Source organism: Aquarana catesbeiana, linkage group LG02, assembly GCF_042186555.1.
Source record: "Aquarana catesbeiana isolate 2022-GZ linkage group LG02, ASM4218655v1, whole genome shotgun sequence".
In the NCBI taxonomy this organism is placed as follows: Eukaryota; Metazoa; Chordata; class Amphibia; order Anura; family Ranidae; genus Aquarana; species Aquarana catesbeiana.
The window spans coordinates 400,433,732-400,446,183 of record NC_133325.1 but is presented as its reverse complement, the minus strand read 5'-3'; the positions used below and the strand labels follow the sequence as shown (position 1 = coordinate 400,446,183).

Genomic DNA, 12,452 nt, shown 5'->3' with positions numbered 1-12,452 from the left:
CCGCAATACTCTGCATAATACCCCGAAATACTCTGCATAATACCCCGAAATACTCTGCATAATACCCTGCAATACTCTGCATAATACCCTGCAATACTCTGCATAATACCCTGCAATACTCTGCATAATACCCTGCAATACTCTGCATAATACCCTGCAATACTCTGCATAATACCCTGCAATACTCTGCATAATACCCTGCAATACTCTGCATAATACCCTGCAATACTCTGCATAATACCCCGAAATACTCTGCATAATACCCCGAAATACTCTGCATAATACCCCGAAATACTCTGCATAATACATACAATACTCTGCATAATATCCCGAAATACTCTGCATTATACCCCGCAATACTCTGCATTATACCCCGCAATACTCTGCATTATACCCCGCAATACTCTGCATTATACCCCGCAATACTCTGCATTATACCCCGCAATACTCTGCAATATACACGGCACTACTCTGCAATATACCCCACAATACTCTGCAATATACCCTGCACTACTCCGCAATACTCTGCAATACCCCGCAATTTTTAACCAGTTCCCGCCCACAGTCATATGACGTCCTTGACTTTGAGCGGGGATATCTGAATGATGGGTGCAGCTACAGGCATCATTCAGATATCAGCTTTTTCAGCCGGCGATTTCCTACACCATAAGAATGATCATAGTGGCTGTTACACTGCTTGATCGTTCTTACGGGAGGCGAGAGGGGACGCCCCCCCCCCTTCCCGCCACCCTCCGGTGCTTCTACCTACTCACCGCTACGATCGAAGCCAAGATCGTTTTTTTTTTTTTTTTTTTTTTTAGTTCAGGCTTCCCAGCCTAGAGGTGAGATGTGAGGTCTTATTGACCCCATATGTCACTGTAAAGAGGACCTGTCATGCCATATTCCTATTACAAGGATGTTTACATTCCTTGTAATAGAAATGAAAGTGATCAAAAATTTTTTTGGGGGGGAAAAAGTGTCAAACTAAAATAAATAAAGTAAAATAAACAATAAAAAAAAAAAATGTTTAAAGCGCCCATGTCCGTGTGCTCACATGCAGAAGCGAACACATACGTAAGTCCCGCCCACATATGAAAACGGTGTTCAAACCACACATGTGAGGTATCACTGCGAACGTTGGAGCGAGAGCAATGATTTTGGCCCTAGACCTCCTCTGTAACTCAAAACATGTAACCAGTAAAAAATTTTAAAGCATCACCTATGGAGATTTTTAAGTAGCGACGTTTGGCACCATTCCACGAGCGTGTGCAATTTTGAAGGGTGACATGTTAGGTATCTATTTACTCGGCGTAACTTCATCTTTCACATTATGCAAAAACATTGGGCTAACTTTACTGTTTTATTTTTTTTTAAAGCACAAAACTGTTTTTTTTCCAAAAAAAACGCGTTCGAAAAATTGCTGCGCAAATACCGTGCGAGATAAAAAGTTGCAACAACCGCCATTGTATTCTCTAGGGTCGTTGCTAAAAAAAATATATATAATGTTTTGGGGTTCTATGTAATTTTCTAGCAAATAAATTATTATTTTTACATGTAGGAGAGAAATATAAGAATTGGCCTGGGTGCTCCAGAACGCCTGGAGGTGCTCCGTGCATGTTGGGCCTCTGTATGTGGCCACGCTGTGTAAAAGTCTCACACATGTGGTATCACCATACTCGGGAGTAATAGCAGAATGTGTTTTGGGGTGTAATTTGTGGTATGCATATGCTGTGTGTGAGAAATAACCTTCTAATATGACAATTTTGTGAAAAAATAAAAAGAAAAAAAAAAATCTTGATTTTGCAAAGAATTGTGGGAAAAGATGACAATTTCAAAAAACTCACCATGCATCTTTCTAAATACCTTGGAATGTCTTCTTTCCAAAAAGGGGTCATTTGGGGGGTATTTGTACTTTTCTGGCATGTTAGGGCCTCAAGAAATTAGATAGGCCGTCAGTACTTCAGGTGTGATCAATTTTCAGATATTGGCACCATAGCATTTGGACTCTCTAACACTCACAAAGACCAAATAATATACACCAAGTTGTACTTATTTTTACCAAAGATATGTAGCAGTATAAATTTTGGCCAAAATGTACGAAGAAAAATTACTAATTTGCTAAATTTTATAACCGAAACAAAAAAAAATTCATTTTTTTACCAAATTTTCAGTCTTTTTTCTTTTATAGCGCAAAAAATAAAAAACCCAACGGTGATTAAATACCACCAAAAGAAAGCTCTATTTGTGTGAAAAAAAGGACAAAAATTTTATATGGGTACAGTATTGTATGACTGAGTAATTGTCATTCAAAGTGTGAGAGCACCGAAAGCTGAAAATTGGTCTGGTTAGGAAGGGGGTTTAAGTGCCCAGTGGTCAAGTGGTTAAATTAATTTTTTTTTTAAAAAAACCTTCAGCTCCGGAAGGTAAACCTTCACCCCCCTGCAGGCGTAAGTGCAGAATTAGGTATATTTACGTAATACTGCACAGGAGAGCCGCTCTGTAGAATGACCACTTTTAGCTTTAGAAGGGTGGTCATGTGGACAGAGGTAAATATCCTGTGGCTCATTTTTAAGCTTCGTCTTTCATATTAACAAATTACTTCATTTGTTTTTCCAAAGCAATCTGAAGAAGATGTAAGCCAGTTTGATTCAAAGTTTACACGTCAGACTCCTGTAGACAGTCCAGATGATGCCACTCTCAGTGAAAGTGCCAATCAAGTATTTGTGGTAAGACTGGTTTAAAGTCTGCTTATTTAGATCTAAAGTGGCATCTATACTTATATTTTTAAAATTGGCAAAATTCTGTGAGCCACAATGATCTTATGCCTTTACTTCCTCCAGCTGCATGCGCTAATCACGCTTCATATAACGTGCATAGGATAAATTTACAAGTTATGCGCTGCGCTTGGGTGACCCCAAAAACAAAATGAATAACCACCAACTCTGTGCTTACTAGTGTGATAATATTAAATACAAATAATATGAATGTTGAATAAATAAACAAGGTGTGAAAAAACAAGTGCTTGTTACACCATAAATGAGTGCTTAATAGTGCTTGTTACACCATACATAGTGTCTTAATCAACATAAAAAGTGCTTAGTGCTCAATATAAAGTTTCCTGCTATTTTAAATGAAAAAAATAATAAATGAAAAAAAAAATTCTCTTTGGCACTCTAAATAGTGCGTGCAAATGTCCAACAGTGATAATAAAACAATGTGTGCAGGTGGTGTTCAGCTGTGACAACAATCCAACATCATGCCGAGCGTGTGACTCAGCTTCTACCCTGTGGCTTTGGAGCCACCCCTGGGCTCAGTCTCAGTGTCTGCTGCACTCCTCCAGCTGGAAACAATGTGGCTCCATACATATAGCTTCCTTTTCATTTATATGTATGGAGCCACATTGTTTCCAGCTGGAGGAGTGCAGCAGACACTGAGACTGAGCCCAGGGGTGGCTCCAAAGCCTATTTGGACTCAGGGTAGAAGCTGAGTCACACGCTCTGAGGTGAGCACATTAGCTTACGGGGGTCACGAAGGAGCACAGGAGCATGTTTTGCAGCACTCAGGATATCTTCGGCATGATGTTGGATTGTTGTCACAGCTGAACACCACCTGCACACATTGTTTTATTATCACTGTTGGACATTATTTGCACACACTATTTAGAGTGCCAAAGAGAACTTTTTTTTTCTTTTCCATTATTTATTAATTTTTTCATTTAAAATAGCAGGAAACTTTATATTGAGCACTAAGCACTTTTTATGTTGATTAAGACACTATGTATGGTGTAACGAGCACTATTAAGCACAAATTTATGGTGTAACAAGCACTTGTTTTTTCACACCTTGTTTATTTATTCAACATTCATATTATTTGTATTTAATATTATCACACTAGTGAGCACAGAGTTAGTTATTAATTTTGTTTTTGGGGTCACCCAAGCGCAGCGCATAACTTGTAAATTTATACTTATATTTTAGATGTTTGTGTTGTAATCACCAATGCGTTACTAGGCATAAACCATTTAGATGTGTTAGTAAACAAATGAAGGCCGTCTTGCTTGCCAAAGACATATTGCCTTGGTGCTTTAGGCAAAACTGTTTTGTGATATGTGTCATGTACAACAGTTACCTTTTTAATTATGTATATTCTACGCTTGGATCATTGCTGTGTAGTGTAAAAATCTATTTAATTCATGCCAGGGAGTACAGCTAGTGCTGTACTTGTATAATAAGAACCTGTTGTGTGCCCCTTTCCCCCCTCCTTGGCCATTAACAGAACACCTTGTATTCTGTTCATTTAATACAAGGTGTTCTATGAATGGACAAGGGGAGATCCTGTCTTTTTTTTTTTTTCACCTCACCCCCCTACCTTGTCCATGCATGAAACCACCTTGTATTCTCTGGATTACAAGGCTATCTGTGAATGGACGAGGGCAGGGTGGGTAAACGACAGGATCGTTTCTCTCATACCTGCTGTGCTGGAAGTACAACACTAGCTGCTCTTGCTGGTATGAAGGAACTGATTTTACACTAAGCAGCAGTCCAGACGAGAATATGCATCACTGCAGGAAACTTTGTACAAGCCACATATCACAAAACTCTTTTGTTTGGACTTCCACTTTATGCATAACTCTGTCTTATGTTTTTACTCTGGCGGTACTTTTGGGCCTTCTCGTTTCTCTTGAAATGGCATGTTCATTAGAAAAGTCTGTTTATTTTAAAATAAAATTTTATCAGGTTTGCTTAAAGTAGAAGGTTGGGCCCTTTCACAAGGGGGCGGCGTCGGCGGTAAAGCGCCGCTATTGTAAGCGGCGCTTTACCGTCGGTATTTGGCCGATAGCGGGTCCTTTTTACCCCCTGCTAGCGGCCGAGAAAGGGTTATAAACCACGGCAAAGCGCCTCTGCAGAGGCGCTTTGCCGGCGGTATAGCCGCGCTGTCCCATTGATTTCAATGGGCAGGAGCGGTGAAGGAGCGGTATACACACCGCTCCGAAGATGCTGCTAGCAGGACTTTTTTTCCCGTCCTGCCAGCGCACCGCTCCGGTGTGAAAGCCCTCGGGGCTTTCACACTGGGGAGACAGCAGTGGCACTTTTGGGTCAGTTTTCAGGCGCTATTATTAGCGCAATAGCGCCTGCAAACCGCTCCAGTGTGAAAGGACCCTTCAGCCTAAAACTAAAATCTCTAAATCTACTCTCTATCTACAACTAACTTATCTAGCCCTGTAAAGCAAAAATTGCTATACATACCTTTTCTGAAGCCGGTCTGTTCCCACGCTGAGCTGTCAGCGATGGCTTCTCTGTAGTTGGGTGCAGAAAAGGCAGCCGACAGCGGATATAGTAACTCTATGGGTGAGGTCACTTCCCAGGCATTTATCAGCCATTATTGGTTGTCTCCTGCAGAGCTTCTGTCGCTGTAGACCGGAGCAGCTTCAGAAAAAGTATGTATAGCGATTTTTGCTTTGCAGGGCTAGATAGGCTAGTCTTAGATTGTGATTGGGAGTAGATTGAGATTTTAGCTTTAGACAGAATTTCCACTTTAAAGTTCCCTTTCTCAATAAAAATCATTGGTGCCCCTCCCCCTCGGCAGCAGTGTGGACCTCTTGCTCTGTTGCCTGACCCTCCTCTCAGCTGGGCACTGTTCCATCCAGATGAATAGGGGAGCTACAATGACACTTCCATTCATCCTGGTAGAACATGTGGCTGTATTTTTCATGTTTAGTGATAGCTTAACCGTAATTGCATTATAATATTGAGTGCTGCTGTAATATTTAAACCGTTTGGTTGCTCTTCTCAAGGGTTTTACATATGTGGCTCCTTCTGTGCTGGAAAGCGTGAAAGAGAAGTTTTCATTTGAACCAAAAATTCGGTCTCCTCGTAGATTTATTGGAAGTCCTCGAACACCTGTCAGGTAATACTACAAACTTGCAGAAAGTTTTTGCTATTGTTTTTAGGTTATCTTTATTTGTAAGTAAGTTTTAAATGTTTGTATGCAAGAAATCTCTTTGTAAATTGTTTTTGGCATTTTTCATACATGAAGTGTATGTCATACAGTGCCTTGAAAAAGTATTCATACCCCTTGAAATTTTCCATATTTTGTCATGTTGCAACCAAAAACGTAAACGTAAAAGTATTTTATTGGGATTTTCTGTGATAGACCAACACAAAGTGGCACATAATTGTGAAGTGGAAGTAATTTTTTTACAAGTAGATATCTGAAAAGTGTGGCATGCATTTGTATTCAGCCCCCTTTACACTGATACCCCTAACTAAAATCTAGTGGAACCAATTGCCTTCAGTCCTCAGTGATTTGTTAGAGAACCTTTAGTGAACAAACCGCATCATGAAGGCCAAGGAACACACCAGACATGTCAGGGATAAAGTTGTGAAGAAGTTTAACCACTTCAATACCAGGCACTTACACCCCCTTACTGCCCAATCAGCGTAGACCCCCTGTCAGGAGAGCCAATGATCGTCTCTCCTCGCGTCTGTCAGACACGAGTGAGGAAAAGTCGATAAACGGCTCTTCTTGTTTACATTGTGATCAGCCGTGATTGGACACGGCTGATCAACTGGTAAAGAGCCTCCGTCGGAGGCTCTTTACCGAGATCGATGTAGCGGTGTGTCACTGACACACCACGCCATCGATCACCATGATGCGTGCCAGCACGGGCGTGCGCCGGCAGTTATCCTGCTGGACGTCGTGTGATGCCCAGTCAGTATAACTGAACCACCACCCGGCCAGCATTCTGCTATAGGCCGGGCAGGAAGTGGTTAAAGCCTGGTTGGGTTATAAAAAAATATTGAAAATATTTGAACATCTCTTAGAAATCTGTTCAATCCATCATCCGAAAATGGAAAGCGCATGGCACAACTGCAAACCTACCAATACATGACTGTCCACCTAAACTGACAGGCCGGGCAAGGAGAGAATTCATCAGAGAAGCAGCCAAGAGGCCCATGGTAACTCTGGAGGAGCTGCAGCGATTCACAGCTTAGGTGGGAGAATCTGTCCACAGGACAACTATTAGTCGTACACTCCACAAATCTGGCCTTTATGAAAGAGTGTCAAGAAGAGAGCAATTGTTGAAAGAAAACCATAAGAAGTCCTGTTTGCAAGAAGCCATGTGGGCACAAAGCAAACGTGAAGAAGGTGCTCTGGTCAGATGGGACCAAATTTGAACTTTTAGGCCTAAAAGCAAAATGCTATGTGTGGTGGAAAACTAATACTGTAGGTCACCCTGAATACACCATCCCCACCATGAAACATGGTGATGGCATCATGTTGTGGGGATGCTTTTCTAAAGCAGGGACAGGGAAGCTGGTCAGAGTTGGTGGGAAGCTGGATGGAGCCAAATACAGGGCAATCTTAGAAAAAAAATTTGTTAGCCTGCAAAAGACTTGAGACTGGGGCAGAGGTTCACTTTCCAGCAGGTCAACAACCCCAAACATACAGCCAGAGCTACAATGAAACGGTTTAGATCAAAGCATATTCATTATTGTTATTGTTATTATTTTTATTATACGCAATTTATATAGCGCCAACAGTTTATGCAGTCGTGTGTTGGAATGGCCCAGTCAAAGTCCATACCTAAATCCAATTGAGAATCTGTGGCAAGACTTGAAAATTTCTCTTCACAAATGCTCTCCATCCAATCTGACAGAGCTTGGGCTATTTTGCAAAGAAAAATGGGCAAAAAATTCACTATAGATGAGCAAAGCTAGTAGAGACCTATCCAAAAAGGCTTGCATCTGTAATTGCAGCGAAAGGTGATTCTACAAAGTATTGACTCGGTGGGGGGGTTTGGAGGGGGCTGAATGCCACACTTTTCAGATATTTGTAAAAATTTGAAAACCCTTTATCGTTTTCCTCTCACTTCACAATTATGTGCCACTTTGTGTGTTGGTCTATCACATTAAATCCCAATAAAATACCTTTACGGTTTTGGTTGTAACGGGACAATGTGGAAAAGTTCAAGGGGTATGAATACTTTTTCAAGGCACTGCCTATCAGCCACAAGCTTCTTCCAGTGAATTGAAAGGTTTAGACAAGGATGCCAGCTTTTTGGGCCGGTGAGGTGCTCGGGAGAGCCCCTCTATTCAGAGAACTAGGTCATTGGAGGAGTGAAAGTTGCCAATCGACATCCTGCTGGAGCTTTGGGCAGTTTGCCTGACTCTCCTACACTCGTCTGTCTGTCTGCCTGCCTTTTAGAGTCTCCCTGTCGAAGAGCAGTCAAACAATGCCAAACAATGAGACAGCAGTGGCATACATCAACCATCAAGAAGGAAAAAGAAGCCGCACTTCTCAGGAAGAATCTGACCAGATATTGTGATCTGTCTTGGGCACAACTTCATGTTCCAGCCCACTCTACTTTCTTGACTGAGAACATGGTATTACGGACATCACCTGTCTGTTGTAGATGGGCTGTGGCCTCTTGCAGAATGGCCAGATTTGTTTTTGCAGAGTTCAATCTCCCACCCCGCTTTCCGTTCTCTGGCAGACTCTGGAATTGCACTCTTTGTAGACTTTTGTGTTCTAGCTGAGTTCAGGGTTTTCCCTGGTAAGTCTCGATTAGTGAGGTTAGTTATCTAGCCAAACAATCTCTATAGACATGATGTTCTGGTCCCTAGGGTGTCAGGGGTGTAATGGCCTAGGGTTTTCCTATTTAGACCGACTGGTCTTCCTCACCAGGACTTGTATTTTTCCTTGGTTCTTTCTTGAGACCTGGTCTGAGTTTGATCTCATCAGATTGTGCATCTTTTCCCTACGAGGAAATTTATCGTTCCATCTGTTTTTGGTAGGTTCTCGCTTTGTGATCGGATGGATGCTTCCTTCTGTATAGAACCTTTTTTGCCTTGGTCTTGAGCATCAGGTTGATTATTTGTGCCCTCCTTCCCCCATGTTGGCAGGTTACCTTGGCAAGCATGGGGTTCAGTCTCATCTGGTGTCCAACTTGGGTGTTTGTCCTTCTGGCCGCTTTTGGGCTGCCGCCCACCTCTCAGTCGAATTGCACAGAACGGTCTCCTTACTTCCTCTTCTGGAATCCCACCAGAGCTCTCTGCTCCTCCGAGTGCCCCCTCAGCAAGCTTTATTCTGAGGGGGCACCCATGCGAATGCTATCTGAAACCAGGCTGTGTGCATCCATTGACATAGATACAGACTGTAAGCCCTACCCCCTCTCACTCCTCGAAGAAGATTGACAGCAGCAGCCTCGTTCTCCTACTGCTCTCAGAGCTTCCTTTTGAATCCATGAAGTGAAAGCTGCAGCTGGGCACAGCGCTGGATCAATAGAGGACTTTGGTAAGTTTTTAGGGGCAGGGGGTGCTAGGACAAGTAGGGAGGCAATTTTTACCCTAATGCAGAAAATACATTTAGGTAAAAAAAACTTATAGTTTAGAAACACTTTAAGAGCTCACTTGGTTTCTGGCAGAATCAATAGGCATTTTTCTCTATGTACGCATAAGACAAAAATCGAGAAATGTACATGTAATGCAGAATTTTTTATTTTTTCACACGTACGCTTTAAGCATGCCTTTTTGAATGTATATAAGCTAGGTTTCATTGTAGATCCTTTTTTTTTTTTTCTCTTCAAGCCCTGTGAAGTTCTGTCCTGGTGACTTCTGGGGAAGAGGAACAGCTGCTGGATCAACCAACACACAACCATCAGCTGATTACCGAATGGAAACAAGTGGCGTGGAACAAATGGATGTGACTGTAAGCGGAGAGGCTTCTGCCCCACTACCAATAAGACAATCCAATGCTGCACCATACAAAAAACAAGCTTATCCCTTGATCCCTAAGCGACCAGAACATCTACGTATGAATCTATGACAGTGAATTTTTTCCTGATGCATTCAGACTAATACTGGTGATGATACCAAGGAATTTAAAATCTAGCTTACAAACAAGCAAGTGCATAGATTTTGGCTTCAAATCCCCAAGAGCGGGACATAAATTTGTGGTCTCTGTTACTGCATAAAGCAGACTGGACAAACTGATGAACAAACACATTTAAAAAAAAAAATACAACTAATATATAAATATATATATATACGCATATATATATATATATATCAATCAGCGTTGCATAAAAAAAAAAAAGCAGCTTGAGACTGCATTCTAGACATGGAGGAAATGTAATAATAAGTTCCCAGCAAATTCTTTCAGTGTCACAGAAGGAACATAAACCATATTGTGTTCATGGATTTAATTTTATTTCAGAAGTTTACATTTTTCTAAATCACCATAAAACAGTGGTTGGAGTATAAGAAGTCAATCTTCAGAGACAAAGTACTGGGTCTAAAAAAAAAAAAAAAAAAAAGTTTAATGAAAATCAAAAATACCAAATTGTCTTAATAGAAAGCTTTGATTGTGCAAGTTGGTTAAAAGTGTAATAGGATTTTCTTGATCCAGAGAACAGTTGACAAGTATCAGTGACTAACTACTTGTGTTTTTTACCCATAAACCCAAATGGCAGTCTTCCATTATGTTATGGGGACAGTAATGCAATAGATGTCTCCTTCATCAGTGTGGTTGATTTGCATTCTTGAAAATATAATGTGCTATTTTGCTGTTCATCATGCCAGCAAAAAGATGAGTTTTGAAGGCCGGCAATGTATTTAAAGTGAATGCAAGGCACAAATGTACCTTGACACTTTGAGTGTTACAATCATGTCATGTATTTCATAGTCATACTCTTTTCTTGTTTATTGCTCCCACAGTCTTTGGTCTGGCAGTCCTTCCTTTTAGAAAGTCATATGCTGGGACTTAAAGATTGTAAAAGTATTAAATGGCCTTTCTACTCATGTCTTCCATGTTGAGGGAATAATGTCCCTGGACCTAGGGAATGTTATCACAATGCTGGTCTTGTTTTTGATCCTGTATGAATGGCTTATAGGTACAAAGAAAGAAATAAAGGTAACTTTACCTTAACTGCCTTAACAAAGCAATTTCATAAAACATCACTAAGAGTATTAACAGTGATCATTTTATCATGGTGTACATTTTAAAAATTGTCCTATTGACATGTCAACTGTGTAACATTGACATATATAATGCATTGTATATGGAGTATTTAGACTGGAATATGGTAGCACTGGTCAAGGCAGCATTTTATTGTTTTTAAAATTGATTTCAATCCACATATGAGCTGTAGGAAACAAGCCATAGAAATGTTTATACAATATCATTAACCAAATTTAAGATAAATCTTAGTCCCGCAGAGAAAATTACACCACAATTGGCACAGACCTATCTTTTATTGTTTCTATGCTGCCTCATCTGTGTTCTCTGCAAGACTGGCCTCTGCTGTCCCTTCAATGGACATAATAATTGTAGAACTTGCAATGAGCACAATAATTCATTGCATTGGTAAGATTTAATGTGCTTAAAGGGTAAGTTCACCTTTACAGAAAACTGTGCAAGTGAACTTACACAGGTCCCCCTCCTCTCCCCCACCGGTCCCCCTGACCTGGACAGTGGTAGTCTGTGGTTCTAAGCCCCAGTATCTCCGCACCAGGTATCTGGGACTTAGAAATCCTCTCAGCTGAATGTCCAAAACGTCCCTCGTCAGGGTCACATGGGTGGCGCTGACCAGTAAATAGCCGCATAGCCAGTCCTGTCAGCTATGAAGACGCCGCGTGGATGCAGAGAGGATTTCTAAGCCCCGGGCTCCTGGCGCGGATATACTGGGGCTTAGAATGGGAAACTGTGACGGTCCAGGTTAGCGGGATCGGGGGGATAGGAGTGGGAGCGAGGAGGGGGACCTGTGTAAGTTCACCTTACAGATTTTTCTGTAAAGGTGAACTTACACTTTAATGAACCTAAAGTAGCCTGAGTATCTATTGTAGATTGGGGCATACCGGCGAGGTTCTTTTTTTAACCTGAGCTTTCTATCTGTGGCTATCCAAATGTGAATATTAATTGAGGTATATAGTTCAGCTTTTAGTCAATGGCACCTAATACATTTAAGTGAGTGTTAGCGTCTGGACTGAAACTTTTTTTATCTACAGCAATGATCAAGCACTGATGGATTAATTTGCATTTGCTTCGGCTCTCCCTTTCTGTAGAGGGAGGGAACATAATGGGATAATGTAAATTTGGCTTTTCTCAGTATTGATTACTTAATCTGTAATTAAGGTATCTTCTTTCCCACAGTATGAGAATAAATATCAGTATGAGCCTTATCATTCAGTCTTCCGGTGTTTGATATGAAGCTGCTTTTCATTAGCCATGCTTCTTTTTTTTTTTCCTTTTTAATTTTGATTATTTGCGTAGGAAGTAGCACAATACTTAATCATCTTTGGCTCTCGTGAAGATTACATTAAGAAAAAATACAGTACAACCATTATCCTACTGCAAAGGTTGTAAAGGCGAGATTTTTTTCCAGCGTTTTTTTTTTAACAAAAAGCAACATACAATTTGATACTGAGTCCCATAATTGTTTACTATGCATT

General features: G+C 40.9%; 1 protein-coding gene across 2 annotated transcripts in view; it reads left to right on the top strand.

Annotated features, from left to right (window-relative positions):
• RPS6KB1 (ribosomal protein S6 kinase B1) overlaps nucleotides 1–12,182 on the top strand; it is an 80,057-nt gene extending 67,875 nt beyond the window's left edge. For both annotated transcript variants that reach the window (XM_073615262.1, XM_073615263.1), the window contains exons 13-15: nucleotides 2,619–2,726; nucleotides 5,795–5,907; nucleotides 9,591–12,182. In XM_073615262.1, coding sequence (XP_073471363.1) covers nucleotides 2,619–2,726; nucleotides 5,795–5,907; nucleotides 9,591–9,828 — 459 coding nt within the window. In that variant the 3' untranslated portion in view covers nucleotides 9,829–12,182. The remainder of the gene's footprint in view (nucleotides 1–2,618; nucleotides 2,727–5,794; nucleotides 5,908–9,590) is intronic.
• Nucleotides 12,183–12,452: the final 270 nt, after the last annotated feature.